Source organism: Tachyglossus aculeatus, unplaced genomic scaffold (assembly GCF_015852505.1).
Source record: "Tachyglossus aculeatus isolate mTacAcu1 unplaced genomic scaffold, mTacAcu1.pri scaffold_1_arrow_ctg1, whole genome shotgun sequence".
NCBI lineage: Eukaryota > Metazoa > Chordata > Mammalia > Monotremata > Tachyglossidae > Tachyglossus > Tachyglossus aculeatus.
Window position 1 is genome coordinate 5981229 of NW_024044915.1, and position 15182 is coordinate 5996410.

Here is a 15182-nt window from a genome sequence, read left to right on the forward strand (position 1 = left end):
AAGTGAGGTGACCTCCCCATGGTACCCAGGCGGCATGAATGAGGCCAGTGACTCAGCCCCTTATCAATCAGCCCTCAGAGGGGTGACAGAAGGGGTAACAGCCATGGGTGGGCATTGCGCCACCTGGTGTAAGCAGTAGCCAAGGTGGTGCTGGGGATTTCCAGGGCTAATCAACCTCCAGGGTCAGATCTTTGCAACAAGGTTCAGTAATGGGGCCGAGCTGTACCAGCTCAACTATGCCAGTCCCCAAGAAGCCTAAGAGATGACTCCAGGGAGGTTGGGTCCCGGAGATCCCTGGTGACCATGACTCGGAGGAGTCTGATCAGCCAGCGGGCAATGCTGCCACAGGAAAGACTGCTCAGGAGTAAATTCTACTGTCGCAGCGGTGGTGTGTTCATGAGTAGCATGGAAGGGAGAATTGTCAGTACCTGGAAAAAAGCAAAATTGATATGCCCAGCCTTCTGTTTTTTTTTTCCCAGACTGCCCCCAATCAGTGATCTCTTGTCCTCCTGTCAGCATCAGGAACTGTTTTCTTCATTTCATAGAGGGGAGTGAGACCCTACCCCAAGTGGAAGTTCCTGAGGAGACTGAGGGAGACAGCAGAAATCCCAAATTACCAGGGGGCAGGGGTCATTTCCTTTACTTCTCTGACATGTTCCCAAGTGCCCAATACAGTACTCTGCATACCTTAGGTGCCTAATACAGCAGTCTTAGGTGCCCAGTCCAGTATTATGTCCACAATAGGCACTCAGTATAGCACTCCATGCACATTAGAAGCCTGGTAGATCACCCTGCATCTAGGAATGCAGCATGGCATGGTGGATAGAGCCCAGGCCTGGGAGTCAGAAGGTCATGGGTTCTATGCTGGCTCTGCCACGTGGCTGCTGAATGACCTTGTGTAAGTCACTTCACTTCTCTGTGCCTCAGTTACCTCATCTGTAAAATGGGGATTACAATTACGAGCCCCTCAAGGATCAGGACTGTGTCCAAACCAATTTGCTTGTATCCACCTTAGTACTTACACAAATCTACATCTCTGCCCCTACTCTCTCTACATCCCTCCAGGCTCGCATCTCCTCCTGACTTCAGGACATCTCCATGTGGATGTCTGCCCACCATCTAAAACTCAGTATGTCCAAGACTGAACTCCTTATCTTTCCTCCCAACCCCTGCCCGCTCCCTGACTTTCCCATCACTGTAGACAGCACTACCATACTTCCCATCTCACAAGCCCGCAACCTTGGTGTCATCCTTGACTCTGCTGTCTCGTTCACCCCTCACATCCAATCCATCACCAAAACTTAGCGGTGTCACCTCTGCAACATCGGCAAGATCAGCCCTTTCCTCTGCATCCAATCTGCTACCCTACCCTGCTGGTTCAATCTCTCATCCTATCCTGACTGGATTACTGCATCAGCCTCCTCTCTGATCTCCCATCCTCCTGTCTCTCCCCACTTCAGTCTTTACTTAAAGCTGCTGCCCGGATCATCTTTGTGCAGAAACGCTCTGGGCATGTTACTCCCCTCTTCAAAAATCTCCAGTGGCTACCAGTCCACCTACACATCAGGCAAAAACTCCTCACTCTCGGCTTCAAGGCTCTCCATCACCTTGCCCGCTCCTACCTCACCTCCCTTCTTTCCTTCTACAGCCCAGCCCGCACTCTCCACTCCTCTGCCGCTAACCTCCTCACTTGCCTCTTTCTCGTCTGTCCCGCCGTCGACCCCCGGCCAACATCCTCCCTCTGCACACCGCCAACCTAGCTCTCTTCATCCCTTCAAAGCCCAACTGAGAGCTCACCTCCTGCTCACCTCCTCCAGGAGGCCTTCCCAGACTGAGCCCCCTCCTTCCTCTCCTCCTACCCATCCCCCCCGCCCTACCTCCTTTCCCTCCCCACAGCACCTGTATATATGTTTGTACAGATTTATTACTCTATTTATTTTATTTGTACATATTTACTATTCTATTTATTTTGTTAATGATGTGCATCTAGCTTTACGTCTATTTATTCTGATGACTTGACACCTGTCCACATGTTTTGTTTTGTTGTCTGTCTCCCCCTTCTAGACTGTGAGCCAGTTGTTGGGTAGGGACTGTCTCTAGATGTTGCCAACTTGTATTTCCCAAGTGCTCTGCACACAGTAAGCGCTCAATAAATACGATTGAATGAATGAATGACTACATCCTGCCTTTTCTCCCAGGACATCCTATCTCATGGCCCTGACACAGTACTGCGGTGTCATGTCCAGGCAATGGTGTGGGGGCTGCTCCTATCCACCCCACAACACCATACAAGTATATACACATCAACACATGCAGGCACATACCCATGCACAACAACAAACATAAATGTGCACATTCAAATACATCTGAAAACACACAAAAACATGCAACCATGATTTCCCCGGTCATATTCACCCGGGCCACAGGGCAACACCCCTGTGGATAAACACACAAAGGGCCAATCAGCCAGGGTCACTTCTATGTCATTTACACAACTCACTCATGCCTTCCCGTCTCTATGCAGTGCCACCTAGGGACTTCTCCTAGGCATGGAATCACCAGACTCCCTACTGGAGATGAACAACCAGGGTCCGGCCTGATCAGCATTGGTGATGAGCATCCATTTGTTTTCCCCACTTTATTCACAACCCCTTGGGCAGGGTACTTGAAAAGAAGGGAGAGGAGGTGGAGGGGGCACAGGTTTTAAAGGCACTCCTGGACATGCAAGCTCCTCTCTCCTGCTGCCCATACCCTGCCTTGCATGAGGTAGTGACACCTTTGAGCTAGATGTGGTGGGAAGGGTTGTCCTGTGGCTGCTGTTTTAAACGGGACATGATCTTCATCCTGGCGTGAGCTGCAACTTCGATGGTCGGGTTGTGAGGAGATGTAATTTTAGGAGTCAGCAGGAACTCCTGTATATACGACCCCTGGGTCTGAGCTTTTTTGAGTCCCTGAACTAATCTGTCCCCGTGCAGAGAAGGAAATGGAGGCAGGAGTCTCCTCCCCAATAGCACCATGAAGCCCCGGCTTCTAATTTGGGCCACAGCTTCTGAGAGGGGTAGATTTCTCTCCCCGCTTCCCACAACAGGATGTCAGCTTTCCTCCCCAGCACCCGAAGAGTACACCACTACCCTTACTCTACCATAGCCCAGGATCCCCAGCTTCCTTCTCCTCCTGACTCCGGACCATCCTATGCTCCATAAAGACAGGTCGAGGGATACAGCAGAGACCACTGCATGCCCCGCTTCTCACCACCATGCCTGCTCTGCTCCGTGCCATTCTCAGAGCCACTCATCCCCTCTGCCGGCTCCCGATTCCTTATGGGGCTCTTTGTGGCCAGGATCCCCAGGGGCAAAGTCCTGCAGTCCCAAATCCTCTCTGTGCCTCCAACCAATATGCCTCCCGGGGACTGGATGGAAAATGAATGTGCCCTGGAAGATCCTTCCCAGGCTCCCCAAACATCTCGCCCACAACTCTGGGGCCCAGATAGCACCACGGACCCACCCACACTCTTGGGGCCCATCTCCACTCTGGGACCTAGTCGTGGTAGAGTGGAGCCTAGAGCAGATGCAGGGCCCCTAAACACATATCTTTATACTCTACCATGTCTCCATCAATAAGTTATTTTAATTTCTGCCTCCTCCTCTAGATTGTGAGCTCCGTGGGAGAAGCGAACATTTTTACCAGCTCTCCTGCACTGTACTCTTCCAAGAGCTGAGTGCAGTCCTCTGCACTCAATAGATATAATTGATTGATTGATGAAGTGAGAGAACCACTGATGTAAAAGTGTGAGACTCATCCACTTGCCCTGCTTGGGAGCCACTTTTAAGTAGCTAGTAGTCCCCGCTCCCCCTGGGCAGGGTCCCTTCTCTCAATTCGTGCCCGCTGCTTCCCACAATATACTGGAAGCCGTTCAAGGATGGAGGCAGCGCCCTTAACTTATGTCTATTCCGCAAGTACTCGGGACAACACTGTGCACTCAGAATAGCGCTGTATATGCAGTAGACATTGCATGCATTAGACACTTCAAAGAGATCTCTGTAGACACAATTGGTAATTAAACAGTTTTTAGTACTGCGTGCTGAGCACTGTATGAGGGGTTTGCAATAAAGCAGTACAGTAGAGTGGAAAGACAGGTTCTCTTCCCACATGGAATTCATAGTGTCGGAGAAGCACATTTAAATATTTTAATCATGGGGGAATGGAAGAGTGTAAAGATATACACTTAAGTGTTCAGGGACTGGGGTGAGGGTAAAAAGCGAGCTCTTAAGGGGTACAGCTCCAAGTACATAGCAAAATAGAAAGGAGGGCAAATAGGCAAAATTGGTCCTAATCAGGATAGAGGTCTTGAAGGAGATGTGATTTTAGTAGGACTTTAAAGGTAGGGAGATAGGTGATTGGGAGAGTAGTGGACAGTAAATTCCAGACAAGAGAAAGGAGGTGGACAAGGAATCCGGAGAGAAACAGGTGAGATCCAGGTGCCATGAGTAGGTTACACTTATAATATTATTGGTAATATTATTACATTATTGAAATATTATGCTATGATAATATAATAATTACAATAGTATATCATTTAATAATATAATAATTGTAAATATTATAAATTATGAGCATACTTATAATCTGTTATGGTTATACATAATAATTATAATTATATAATTAAAATTAGATTATTATTACCAATTATATTATTATTGGTAGTGTAGTATTGTTATATTTGCTAAGGGTTTACTATGTGTTATGCATTGTTTGAAGCACTGGAATATATCAAGGTAATAAGTTGGACAGAATCCCTGTCCCACAATGGACTCACAGTCTATGCAGGAGAGAATAGGATTGAATATCCATTTTACAACTGAGAACACTAAGGCACAGAGAACTTATGTGACTTGCCCAATATCACACAGCAGACACGAGGCAGAGCTAGGATTAAAACCCATGTCTTCAGACTCATAGGTCCATGTTCCTTCCACTAGGTTATGCTTCTAATTTGGTGTTAAAGAAGATAAATGTATAGGTTGCGTTGCATTGGGAGATCCGTGAGGGAAGGTAGGAGGAGTAGAATTGATTGAGTGCCTTACAGCTTTTTGTGAGGATTACACTTTTGCTGTGGAGATGGATGGGAAACAGAGGTTTTTGAGGAGTGGAGAGATGTGGGCTGAATATTTTTATAGAATAATGATCCAAGCAGCTGAGCTACGTTTGGATAGGACATGAGAGACAAGAGTCAGGGAGGTCACTGAGGAGGCTGATGAATTAAGGTGGGATTGATAAAAGATTGAATCAGTGTTTTCGCATTTCAGATGGAAAGGAAGGGTTAGATTCTAGAGCTGTTGTGAAGATAGAATTGACAGGATTATGTGACGTCAAATATGCCTATTGAATTGTGGGCAATTCAGTTCACTTCTGTGTGCCTCAGTTGCCTCGTCTGTAAAATGGGGATCAAGGCTGTGAGCCCCATGTGGGACAGGGACTGTGGCCAACCCAATTTGCTGGTTTTCCAGCGCTTAGTACAGTGCCTGATATGTATCAAGAGCTTAACAAATACCACAATTATTGTCGTTGTTATTATTATTATTTCCCTGATGCTCCCGATTCTAAAAACTGGCCTGAAGCAGTTGATGTTTCACTTTGCGATCGTTCTGGCTCTAGGAGTGATGATGATGAGGTACGACAGAATCTTATTGAATCTGCAGGCAAAATATTAATGACTGAGTAGATAATTTCATGGTCATGGTCTTTTTTCTTTTTTAACTTAGTCAAATAGACAGCATTTTTTATGTTAAATTTTAGACTGTCCCCCTGCTGTGTTTCAGCTAAATCAAACAATGGTATTCATTGAGTGCTTACCGTGTGCAGAACACTGTCATAATAATACTAATAATGGCATTTGTTAAGCACTTTGTGCAAAGCACTGTAGCAAGCGCTTGGATGAGGACAGTACGACAGAATCGGTCGACACGTTCCCTGCCCACGATGAGATCATAGTCTGAGGGAAAGATCCATTTTATCAATCAGTCAGTCGTTATCAAGCGCTTACTGCGTGCAGAACACTGTCCTAAACCCCTCTTCCCTCATCTCCCCTTCCCTTCTGCGTCTCCCAAACTTGTTCCCTTTGCTCTGCACCCCTTCCCAGCCCCACAGCACTTAAGGCCAAACATGGAATTTATTTATTTATACTGATGTCTGTCTCTCCCCTTCTAGACTGTAAAATGCCATTATTATTATTATTATTATTATTATTAGTGTGTGTGTGTGCGCGCGCGTGTGTGTGTGTGTTTTATTTGTGGGGTTGTGCCAGAAGAAGCAGTGTGGCTCAATAGAAAAGCCCGGGCTTGGGAGTCAGAGGTCATGGGTTCGAATCCCAGCTCTGCCAATTGTCAGCTGTGTGACTTTGGGAGAGTCGCTTCACTTCTCTGGGCCTCGGTTCCCTCTTCTGTAAAATGGGGATGAAGATTGTGAGCCCCACATGGAACCACCTGATCACCTTGTATCCTCCCCAGCGCTTAGAACGGTGCCTGGCACATAGTGGGCGCTTAACAAATGCCATCATTATTAATATTATTATCCGGAGACCATCTTACCCCCCGAGGACGGCCAGTCTGGGGCAGGGAGGGTGATTTGTTTTGTTTTCCTTCAGAATAAATGCTACCACACATCGTTGGAAACAGGGCAAGATGTTTTCAGGTTCATTTTTGTAACTTTCACATTGTATAGTTATATGTGCATATAGCTATAATTCTACTTATTCTGACGGTTTTGACACCTGTCTGCATGTTTTGTTGTCTGTTTCCCCTTCTAGACTGTGAGCCCGTTGTTGGGTAGGGACTGTCTCTTTATGTTGCCGCCTTGTACTTCCCAACCGCTTAGTACAGTGCTCTGCACACAGTAAGCACTCAATAAGTACAATTGAATGAATGAATGAATTTGATAAGCAGAGGATAATGCCAAGGTTGTCAGCATGTGAGATTGGGAGGATGGTGGTGTTGTAAATAGTAGAGAAGCAACGTGGTCTAGTGTTCACAAAATGATCCTGGGAGTCAGAGAAACCTGGATTCTAATCCTGGCTCTGCCACGTAACTGCTCTGTGATCTTGGGCAAGTCACTTAACTACTCTGTGGCTCAGTTATCTCATTGAAAAGTGGAGATTGAGACTGTGAGCCCCACATGCACCGTAGACTGCGTCCGACCTGATTAGCTCGTATCTACTCCAGTGCTTAGTTTAGTGAAGCAGCATGGTGCAGTGGATAGAACACGGGCCTGGGAGTCCAAAGGCAGTGGATTCTTAACATGACTCTACCACATGCCTGCTGTGTGACCTTGGGCAAGTCACTTCACTTTTCTGTAGTTTAGTTACCTCACCTGTAAAATGGGGATTAAGATTGTGAGCCCCATGGGGGACCTGGACTGTGTCCAACCCGATTTGTTTGTTATCCACTCCAGTATTTAGTACAGTGCCTGATGAACGCAGTAAGTGCTTAACAAATACCGCAATCATTATTATTATTATTATTATTATTATTATTATTGTCATTAAAGTGCCTGAAACACAGTAAGTGCTTAACAAATACCAAAAAAAGTAGTTGTGTTGCCTTTGAAACAAGCTCTCAAACTCATTCATATTTTATTCCTCAGCATTCCACCATAACCATAACAATAATGGGAAAGCCTGAAGGAGGTTAGGATTCTAAGGCTTTTTCATGGACTCCTCCTGTGCCTCCCATTGCCTAAGTGTGGGTGTCCCTCAAGGTTCCCTTCTGTGTCCCTTTCTATTCCCCATCTAAACCCACTCTCTTGGAGAACTCATTTGCTCCCATGGCTTCAACTAACACCTCTCTGCGGATAATTCCTAAATCCACAACTCCAGCCCTGATCTCACTCTCTCACTGCAGTGTCACATTGCCTCATGCCTTCAAGACAACTCTACTACTCTACTTGGATGATCTGCCATCACCTCAAACTTAGTATGTCCAGAATGGAACTCCTTGTCTTCCCACCCAAATCGTGTCCTTCCCCTAACTTTTCAATCACTGTAGACAGCTCATAATCCTTCCTGTCTCATAAGCTCATAACCTTGCCATTATCCTCGACTCAACTCTCTCATTCAACCCATATATTCAAGCTGTTACCAAATCCTGTCAGTTCAACCTCCACAACATTGTTAAAATCTGCACTTTGCTCTCCATCCAAACTACTACCAATAAATCCAAGTACTCATCCTATCCTGCCTTGATTACTCTATCGGGCTCCTGCCTTCTCTCTCTCCCCACTCCAGTCCGTACTTCACTCTGATACCTGGATCATTTTTCTACAAAAACATTCAGTCCATGCTTCCCCATTCCTCAAGAACCTCCAGCAGTTTCCCATCTACCTCCACATCAAACAAAATTTCCTTGCAATCAACTTTAAAGCACTCAATCACCTTTCCCCCTCCTACCCCTTCTCTCTGCTCTCTTACTACAAACTAGCACACACACCATGCTTCTCTGATTCTAAGCTTTTCACTGTACTTTGATCTCATCTATCTCACCACCGACCTCTCTACCACATCCTGCATTTGGCCTGGAATGTCCTCCTTCTTCATGTCCTACAGACAATTGCTCTTCCCACCTTCAAAGTCTCACTGAAAGCATATCTCCTCCGAGACCTTCCCTGACTGAACTCTCACTTTTCTTCTCCCACTCCCTTCTGCATCTCCCTGACTTTCTCCTTTCTTTCCCCACCCCCACCAAACCCGCCCCACAACACTTATGTACATATAAATACATAAATACATAATAAATACATAAATTATTTATTTTTATTAACATCTGTCTCCCCCTCTAGACGGGGAATGTGACTATTGTTCTATTGTACTCTTCCAAACTCTTAGTACAGTGCTCTGCATACACGAAGCGCTCAGTAAATGCAATTGATCGGTTGGGGTTTGCGTGGGAAAATGAGGAGTACTGTTGGCACCTAGGACAGCGCTCAGCATACAATAGACTCCCAGGACAGCACTCAGTCCTTAGTAGGAACTTAGTACAGTACTCTACGTACAATAGGAACCAAGGATAGCACTCTGCTCACAGTAGGCATCCATATGCTGTCTGTTTCAGGCATGCCTTAAGGAACCAGATCTCCTGCAATGACCATGTCACCTCCTTCCACTCTTCTTCCCTGACGAGTCCCCCAATGGCTCTGAGCCTGCTTTTATGACCAACTCAGCATATTACTCTTACAACCGTCCAATTTCAATTTGCCGCTTGAGACTCTGATGTGCACTGTAGTGAGTCAACTCTAGCCAGTGACTTAGTTTCAGTTCACTACGGTCTGTGCAACAGTTTTTCTATTTTTTCGTCATCTCCCCCTGAGCCCTCCTCACAGATATTTCGTACTGATGAACTCCAGAGCTGATTGACTCCTTCCCAACCCCAGCTTCTGGACTTCATTGCTTTTTGTTTTGGTTTTTTATTGGTATTTGTTAAGCGCTTATTATTTGTCTGGCACTATGATAAATGCTGAGGAAGATACAAGATAGTCAGGTTGAACAAAGTCCCTGTCCCACGACGGGATCACAGAAGAGTTAACTGAGGCACAACAGGAACGTGGTGCTGCCAGGATTGCTCGTTTGATTCTCCCAGCTACATGGCCAGTTTTTAGGAGTCCATGATCTCTATCTTGTTATTCAATTCACAACCTCATATATGCTACAATTTTTCCCATTAAAACCTAAAAATGGGTTCTTACAAGATCCTTCTTATGCAGATCCTCTTTTCTTAAAGCAGGGCCTTGAACCCCTCAAATTGCATGAAGTCATCCAAGATCCTGATATTGACCTTAGATGCAGCCTGTAATCCTCCCCCAATTTATAGTCCATTTATTCTAATACTTTTTTTTTGCTATTTTATATGTGTTTTCCTCAGGCTACCCTGTTCTGTCTCTCCATCTCACAGTTAAAAGCCTTCAGTGTCATGCAGGAGCCTGGTTTACCCCTTTCTCCCTCCCCCCGCTGCTGCCCCCAGTGGGCCCATGTTACTCTTCAGGGGTAGTCCTTATGAACTTATTTACACCATCATCACAATTCATGCTCAGTTTATGTATTATTACAGATTTGTAAATATTTCTTTGTTTGACTCCCTCATTGAGAGTAAGTTCCTTGTAGGCAGGGAATGTGTCACTTCATTCATTCTGTATATTCCAAATACATGAATCAAGTACTGGGCACTGTATCAAATTCAGTATCAAGTACTTCAAGTATTTCTACTACTACTGCACTTTGCAGCACTGTATCAAATTTAGTATCAATTACTTCAAGTATTTCTACTACTACTGCACTTTGCACAGAGTGATAGTACAGTATAGTGCTCAACACATAACAGTCACTCAATATAGTGTTCTGTACAGATAGGAGCATGCACAGGGTTCACAACCTTTAGGAGACCAGTATATTTCTCTGCAATAGGAGGAAAGCATTCTGTCCTCACTACACTGCCAGCAAACAATCTACCATTGGTATTGATTGAGTGCTTATTGTGTGCAGAGCACTGTGCTAAATGCCTGGGACAGTAGAATACAACAGAGTTGGTAGACATGTTCCCTACCCTAATGGAGCTTATAGCACAGAAGGAGAAACAGAAATTAATGTAAATAAGTAAATTACTGTCATGTGTATAAGTGCTGTGGGGATGATGGAGAGGTAAATAAAAGGTGTGAAACTAAGTATAAGGGTGGCGAAGAAGAAAGTGGGAGAAGAGGAATGATGGCCTATTCACGGAATGCCTCTCATAGGGGTGTGCCTTCAATAAGGTTTTGAAGGTGACGAGAGATTTCTTCTGTCAGATGTCAAGGGAGAAGTTGTTCCAGGCCAGGGTGAGGATATGGGTGAGGAGGCAGCAGTGTGATAAGCAAGATCGAGGCACAGTAGGTAGGTTGGCATTAGAGGAGTGAAGTGTGTGGGTTGGGTGGTAGTAGGAAATCGGGGAGCTAAGGTAGGAGAGGGCAAGGTGCTAGAGTAGTTTAAAGCTAATGGTAAGGAGTTTCTGTTTGATGCAAAGATGCATAGGCAACCACTGGACATCCTTTTCATGAATGAAATATGAAAATTGATTCTCTTCACCAGCCATCTACTGTCATTTTATAGCATCTTATCTTCCCATTCCCTCTGCCTGCCTCATATGTCTGGCTGCCAGGCCCCACCTCCAGCCTCAGGCACTGCTGCCCACTTTAGCTGCGGGCTCACAGATTGGTTCTCACTTTGCATTCCCATCCAATGGATAATCCATGCTGGCCATCCCCCACCTTCTGACGCCATCCCGTTCCCTGTTTAGCCATCCAGGAATTGGGCCTCCCCAATCCCGAATGCCTGGTGGCAGTTTCTGTGGGATTGATACTAGGAGATGTTGGGGGTCTCTGTACCAGCGACCTAGGCTGTGGGTAATGGAGATGTGGGTTTAGCCAATGGGGACAGGACACAGTCTCCTATGACAGACTGCTGTGCCATATTTAAGTCTCTCGCTAACATGGTAATGGACTCCAAATATGGCCTGGAACAGTGATCTGGCACCCCTATTTCATGTTTAAGGGGAATGATACACTGAGTGTGTGTTTCTCTCTCTGGTCCAGTTCCAGCAATCCACCCTTCCAGGACTCAGTTCAGAAATTCCTGCCCAGGCCTTCCATGCAGAACTAGATTCTGGGAGCTCAAGTGATTTGGGTCTGGGGCTGGAGGAATGGCTTAAAAAGAGACAGGGAAAGACATGGTAAGGCATAGAGAGGGAAACATGAAAAGAAGGAAAAAAGGACAAAAGTGAAAGAAGGGACAACCTACTCCTCTCCTAGCCCCAGACACAGGTCTCAGCACAGACCTGCCACCTCCTGGGGACTGGGCTGAAGTCCTTAATCTCTCCGTTCCAAGTTCTGGGTTGATCTTGCCTCTCCTTTTCATTGTTTTCTAAACCCAGCCATGTCCTTTCTTGGGTGTTTGGAGAAAAACTCTTTCTCTCCCTCTAATCTGGAGAGTAGGGTAGGAGTTGCTGGTGGCTTCTCAGTAGAATGTGGTGGAATTAATGTTCCAGCTTCTCAGTCCTTCCATCGAAGACGTGATTAAGGTTTGTCATCCCCAGGAGCCATCCATTGGAGCTCTCCTTCCCACGGTGTTTGGAGATCTGACTCAGAGTGTGCTCCACCTCCTTAAACTGCAAATCCTTGCAAGTTGTCCATAATGCAGTCCCCATCTTCTCAGGCCACAGCTACACCCTTGATGATCTAGCATAGGTGTGGCAAGCGTACATGGTCCTTCTTCCTCCAACTGTGTCTAAGTGGGTGAAGAAGCACATGTAGTACCCAGAAGGACAGGAAGCTTCAGTACTGCTCCTCTGGGCAGAGCAGCAGGGGTAATTATGAGTTATTGAGCTTTGACTCCTGAGAAGCCGGGCCAGATGGAAAATTTCTGTTTCCTTTCTGAGCGTAAAGCACAAAAGGAAATCCAGTTCAGTGCCCCACCCAAGTCTTAACTTCTGTTCTCCCAACTCCTGCCTCCTAAAGCCAGGCCTAACCCTGTAATTGGGACAGTTCCTCTTCTGCCTCACAGATGTAAGAGTTTGTGACAAGGATATGTGGTCTTCTCTGCCCAAGAGACCCTGCAATCCGGAAAATCCCAACAGGAGGTGTTTACCTGACATCATTCTCTTCTATTGGAGAAGATTCTGGATGGCACCCGGCAGCCCATTAGGAAATGGGGTAGGGAGGAGCAGAAGACAAGGGAAGGGAGCTCGGAGCCAGGCTCACACTGGTCTTTCCTGTCTGACCCCGGGTCCCAACACTGAGAGCCTGAGGGCCCCAGTGAGAGATGGTCTCATCCATCTCATGCTAGGTCACAAACAGGTCAGACCAGGAGATAGAAATAGCAAATGGAATCTGGCTGCCGGGTGATGTTTTTCACCCCTACTTAAACTATCTACCTGTTGACAGAATTAGAAAAGTCTCAGTCTGACTGGGTTAGATTTCCCTTCCAATAGTCATTTGGAAAATTCTGGGAGGTCACCGGGTTTCAGCCAATAGGTTGGACTGCTCCCAGCCTTAGCAGAATTAGGGGTGGAACTGAGCTCTAATAGGGGCTGAACTGGGGAAGGTTTTGTTTGCCTCTGGTCTTCGGGATCGAGCAGCAATAATCACCATTTTCTGATGCCCTACTGAAAGTTTGCCTCCTCCAGGAGGCCTTCACCAAGTGAGCCTCCCTTTTCCTCTGCTCATCCTTTCCTCCCCATCGACCCTACTCCCTCCCTCTTCTCTACCCCTCCCAGCCCACAGCACTGTGTATATATGTACATATTTATTATTATATTTATTTTATTAATGATGTGTATATATAATTCTATTTACTTATATTGATGCTATTGATTCCTGTCCACTTGTTTTGTTTTGTTTTGTTTTCTGTCTGCCCCATTCTAGACTGTGAGCCCGTTGGGTAAGGATTATTTCTATGTATTGCCAAATTGTACTTTCCAAACACTTAGTAAGTGCTCAATAAATATGATTGAATGAATGGTGTATTTCTCTCTCTTCAAACTATGTATGAGGTAAAAAAAAAAAAAGAAACTTAATCTTGGTGCATTTGGTCCTGAGCATAATCTCCGGTGATTTTAGTCTTAAACGTGGTTTCACGGTTTTCCCCAAGCAGGGTACTCAGGCTGCACAGGCCATAATACCGTGATCTGGTAATTTAATCTCTAGTTTGACTGACTGTCTTAAACTATCAAAGGTTATTAAAATTGCCTCATCAACTTCTCCTCTAGTACTCTCTTTTGCAATCTTTCCATTTGTGAAAATTAATTAAATCCTAATTTTGATTTTGCTTGGCTTGGGACCTTATCTTTATCATGGCACTTGGGGCAAATATAGCACTATCCCCTGTGTCCAGGCAGGGATTGTCTCATTTTATTGCTGAATTGTACTTTCTGAGTGCTTAGTACAGTGCTCTGCACACAGTAAGTGCTCAGCAAATACAATTGAATGAATGAATGAATGGTTTGTGATACCATATCTGCCTCAGGGGATGTTGAATATAGAGTGGTCACTAACCGTAGCCCCACATTACTGAATATTACTGGTTAACCTAAATTTGATACAAAGAGGGAAAACCTTTCTCAGCTGCCGTAAAAAGGAACAGCCTGGTTAGGACAGTGTCTAGGTTTCTGTTGGAGGTGTATCTGATGTGAAATTACAGAAGGGGAAGGAGAAAACTTAATCTACTAACATGAGTTGCCTGGCAAAAATGATTTCCCCTAGCCAAAGTCTTCAATTTTCTAGGGATTTTCCTCTAGACAGTAATTTCATTGTGAACAAGGAATTTGTCTACCAATTCTATTATATTGAGCTGTTGCAAACACTTAATGTTGTGCTCTCCTCATACCCACCCAGTATTTATTGAGCACTTACTGGGTGCAGAGCGCTGTATTAAGCACTTGGGAGAATACACTACAACAGAGTTTGTAGGCACAATTCCTGCCCACAGTGAGTTTACAGTCTGGAGGGGATCGATATCACTGATGGACTGACTGATTAGCATCAGTGGATCACTTTCACCCTTTCAGGAGTGGAAAAACACAACTGCTGTCCTTGAGAAATACCAGAAGATCCATCTTAGAGCTGGGCTGATCTTATGCCTGAGGTGTGGGATCAATGAACCATCCTCCACCCCTCACAGGCTAGGTAATCACCTTTTGTAGATGGGGAAGGCCACACCAGATCTCCGACCTTCCCTAAGGAAGGGAGAGATAAACTGAAACCTTCATCTTAAATCAGCCAATGGCCTAGCCCTAAACAAAGATAAATTTGGACCCCCACAAAAATCAAGCTGATCCTTGCTGATCCCCAAGCTAAAGGGAGTACAGAGGATAAGGATGATGAGAAAAGCTCCGCAGTGCTTCCAATTTTAAAGTCACACATTTTCTAAAGATTCATTTATTTCTGAGAGTGGGGAAGGAGAGGAATACTCCTGAAAATAAATCTATAGTTATTCCAGAGATGGGGAGAGTGTTAACTCAGCTTGTGTATGTGCCCAACTTTATATGAAGGTCTAATAAGGGCACCATCTTGGCTGTCCCAAGCATCAGCTGTCTATGGAGGGCCAGAGGTTGTTTCAGCTGAGTGTCACTCCAACGTGATCACTTCCCATCTCTGTGGTACTCTCCCACTCT

At 45.5% G+C, this 15182-nt stretch overlaps 1 protein-coding gene across 1 annotated transcript in view; it reads left to right on the forward strand.

Moving 5' to 3' along the window:
- The first annotated feature begins 303 nt into the window (after positions 1–303).
- LOC119923529 (vomeronasal type-1 receptor 3-like) overlaps positions 304–15182 on the forward strand; it is a 43169-nt gene continuing 28290 nt past the window's right edge. The window contains 1 exon segment of the mRNA XM_038742894.1: positions 304–424. Coding sequence (XP_038598822.1) covers positions 304–424 — 121 coding nt within the window.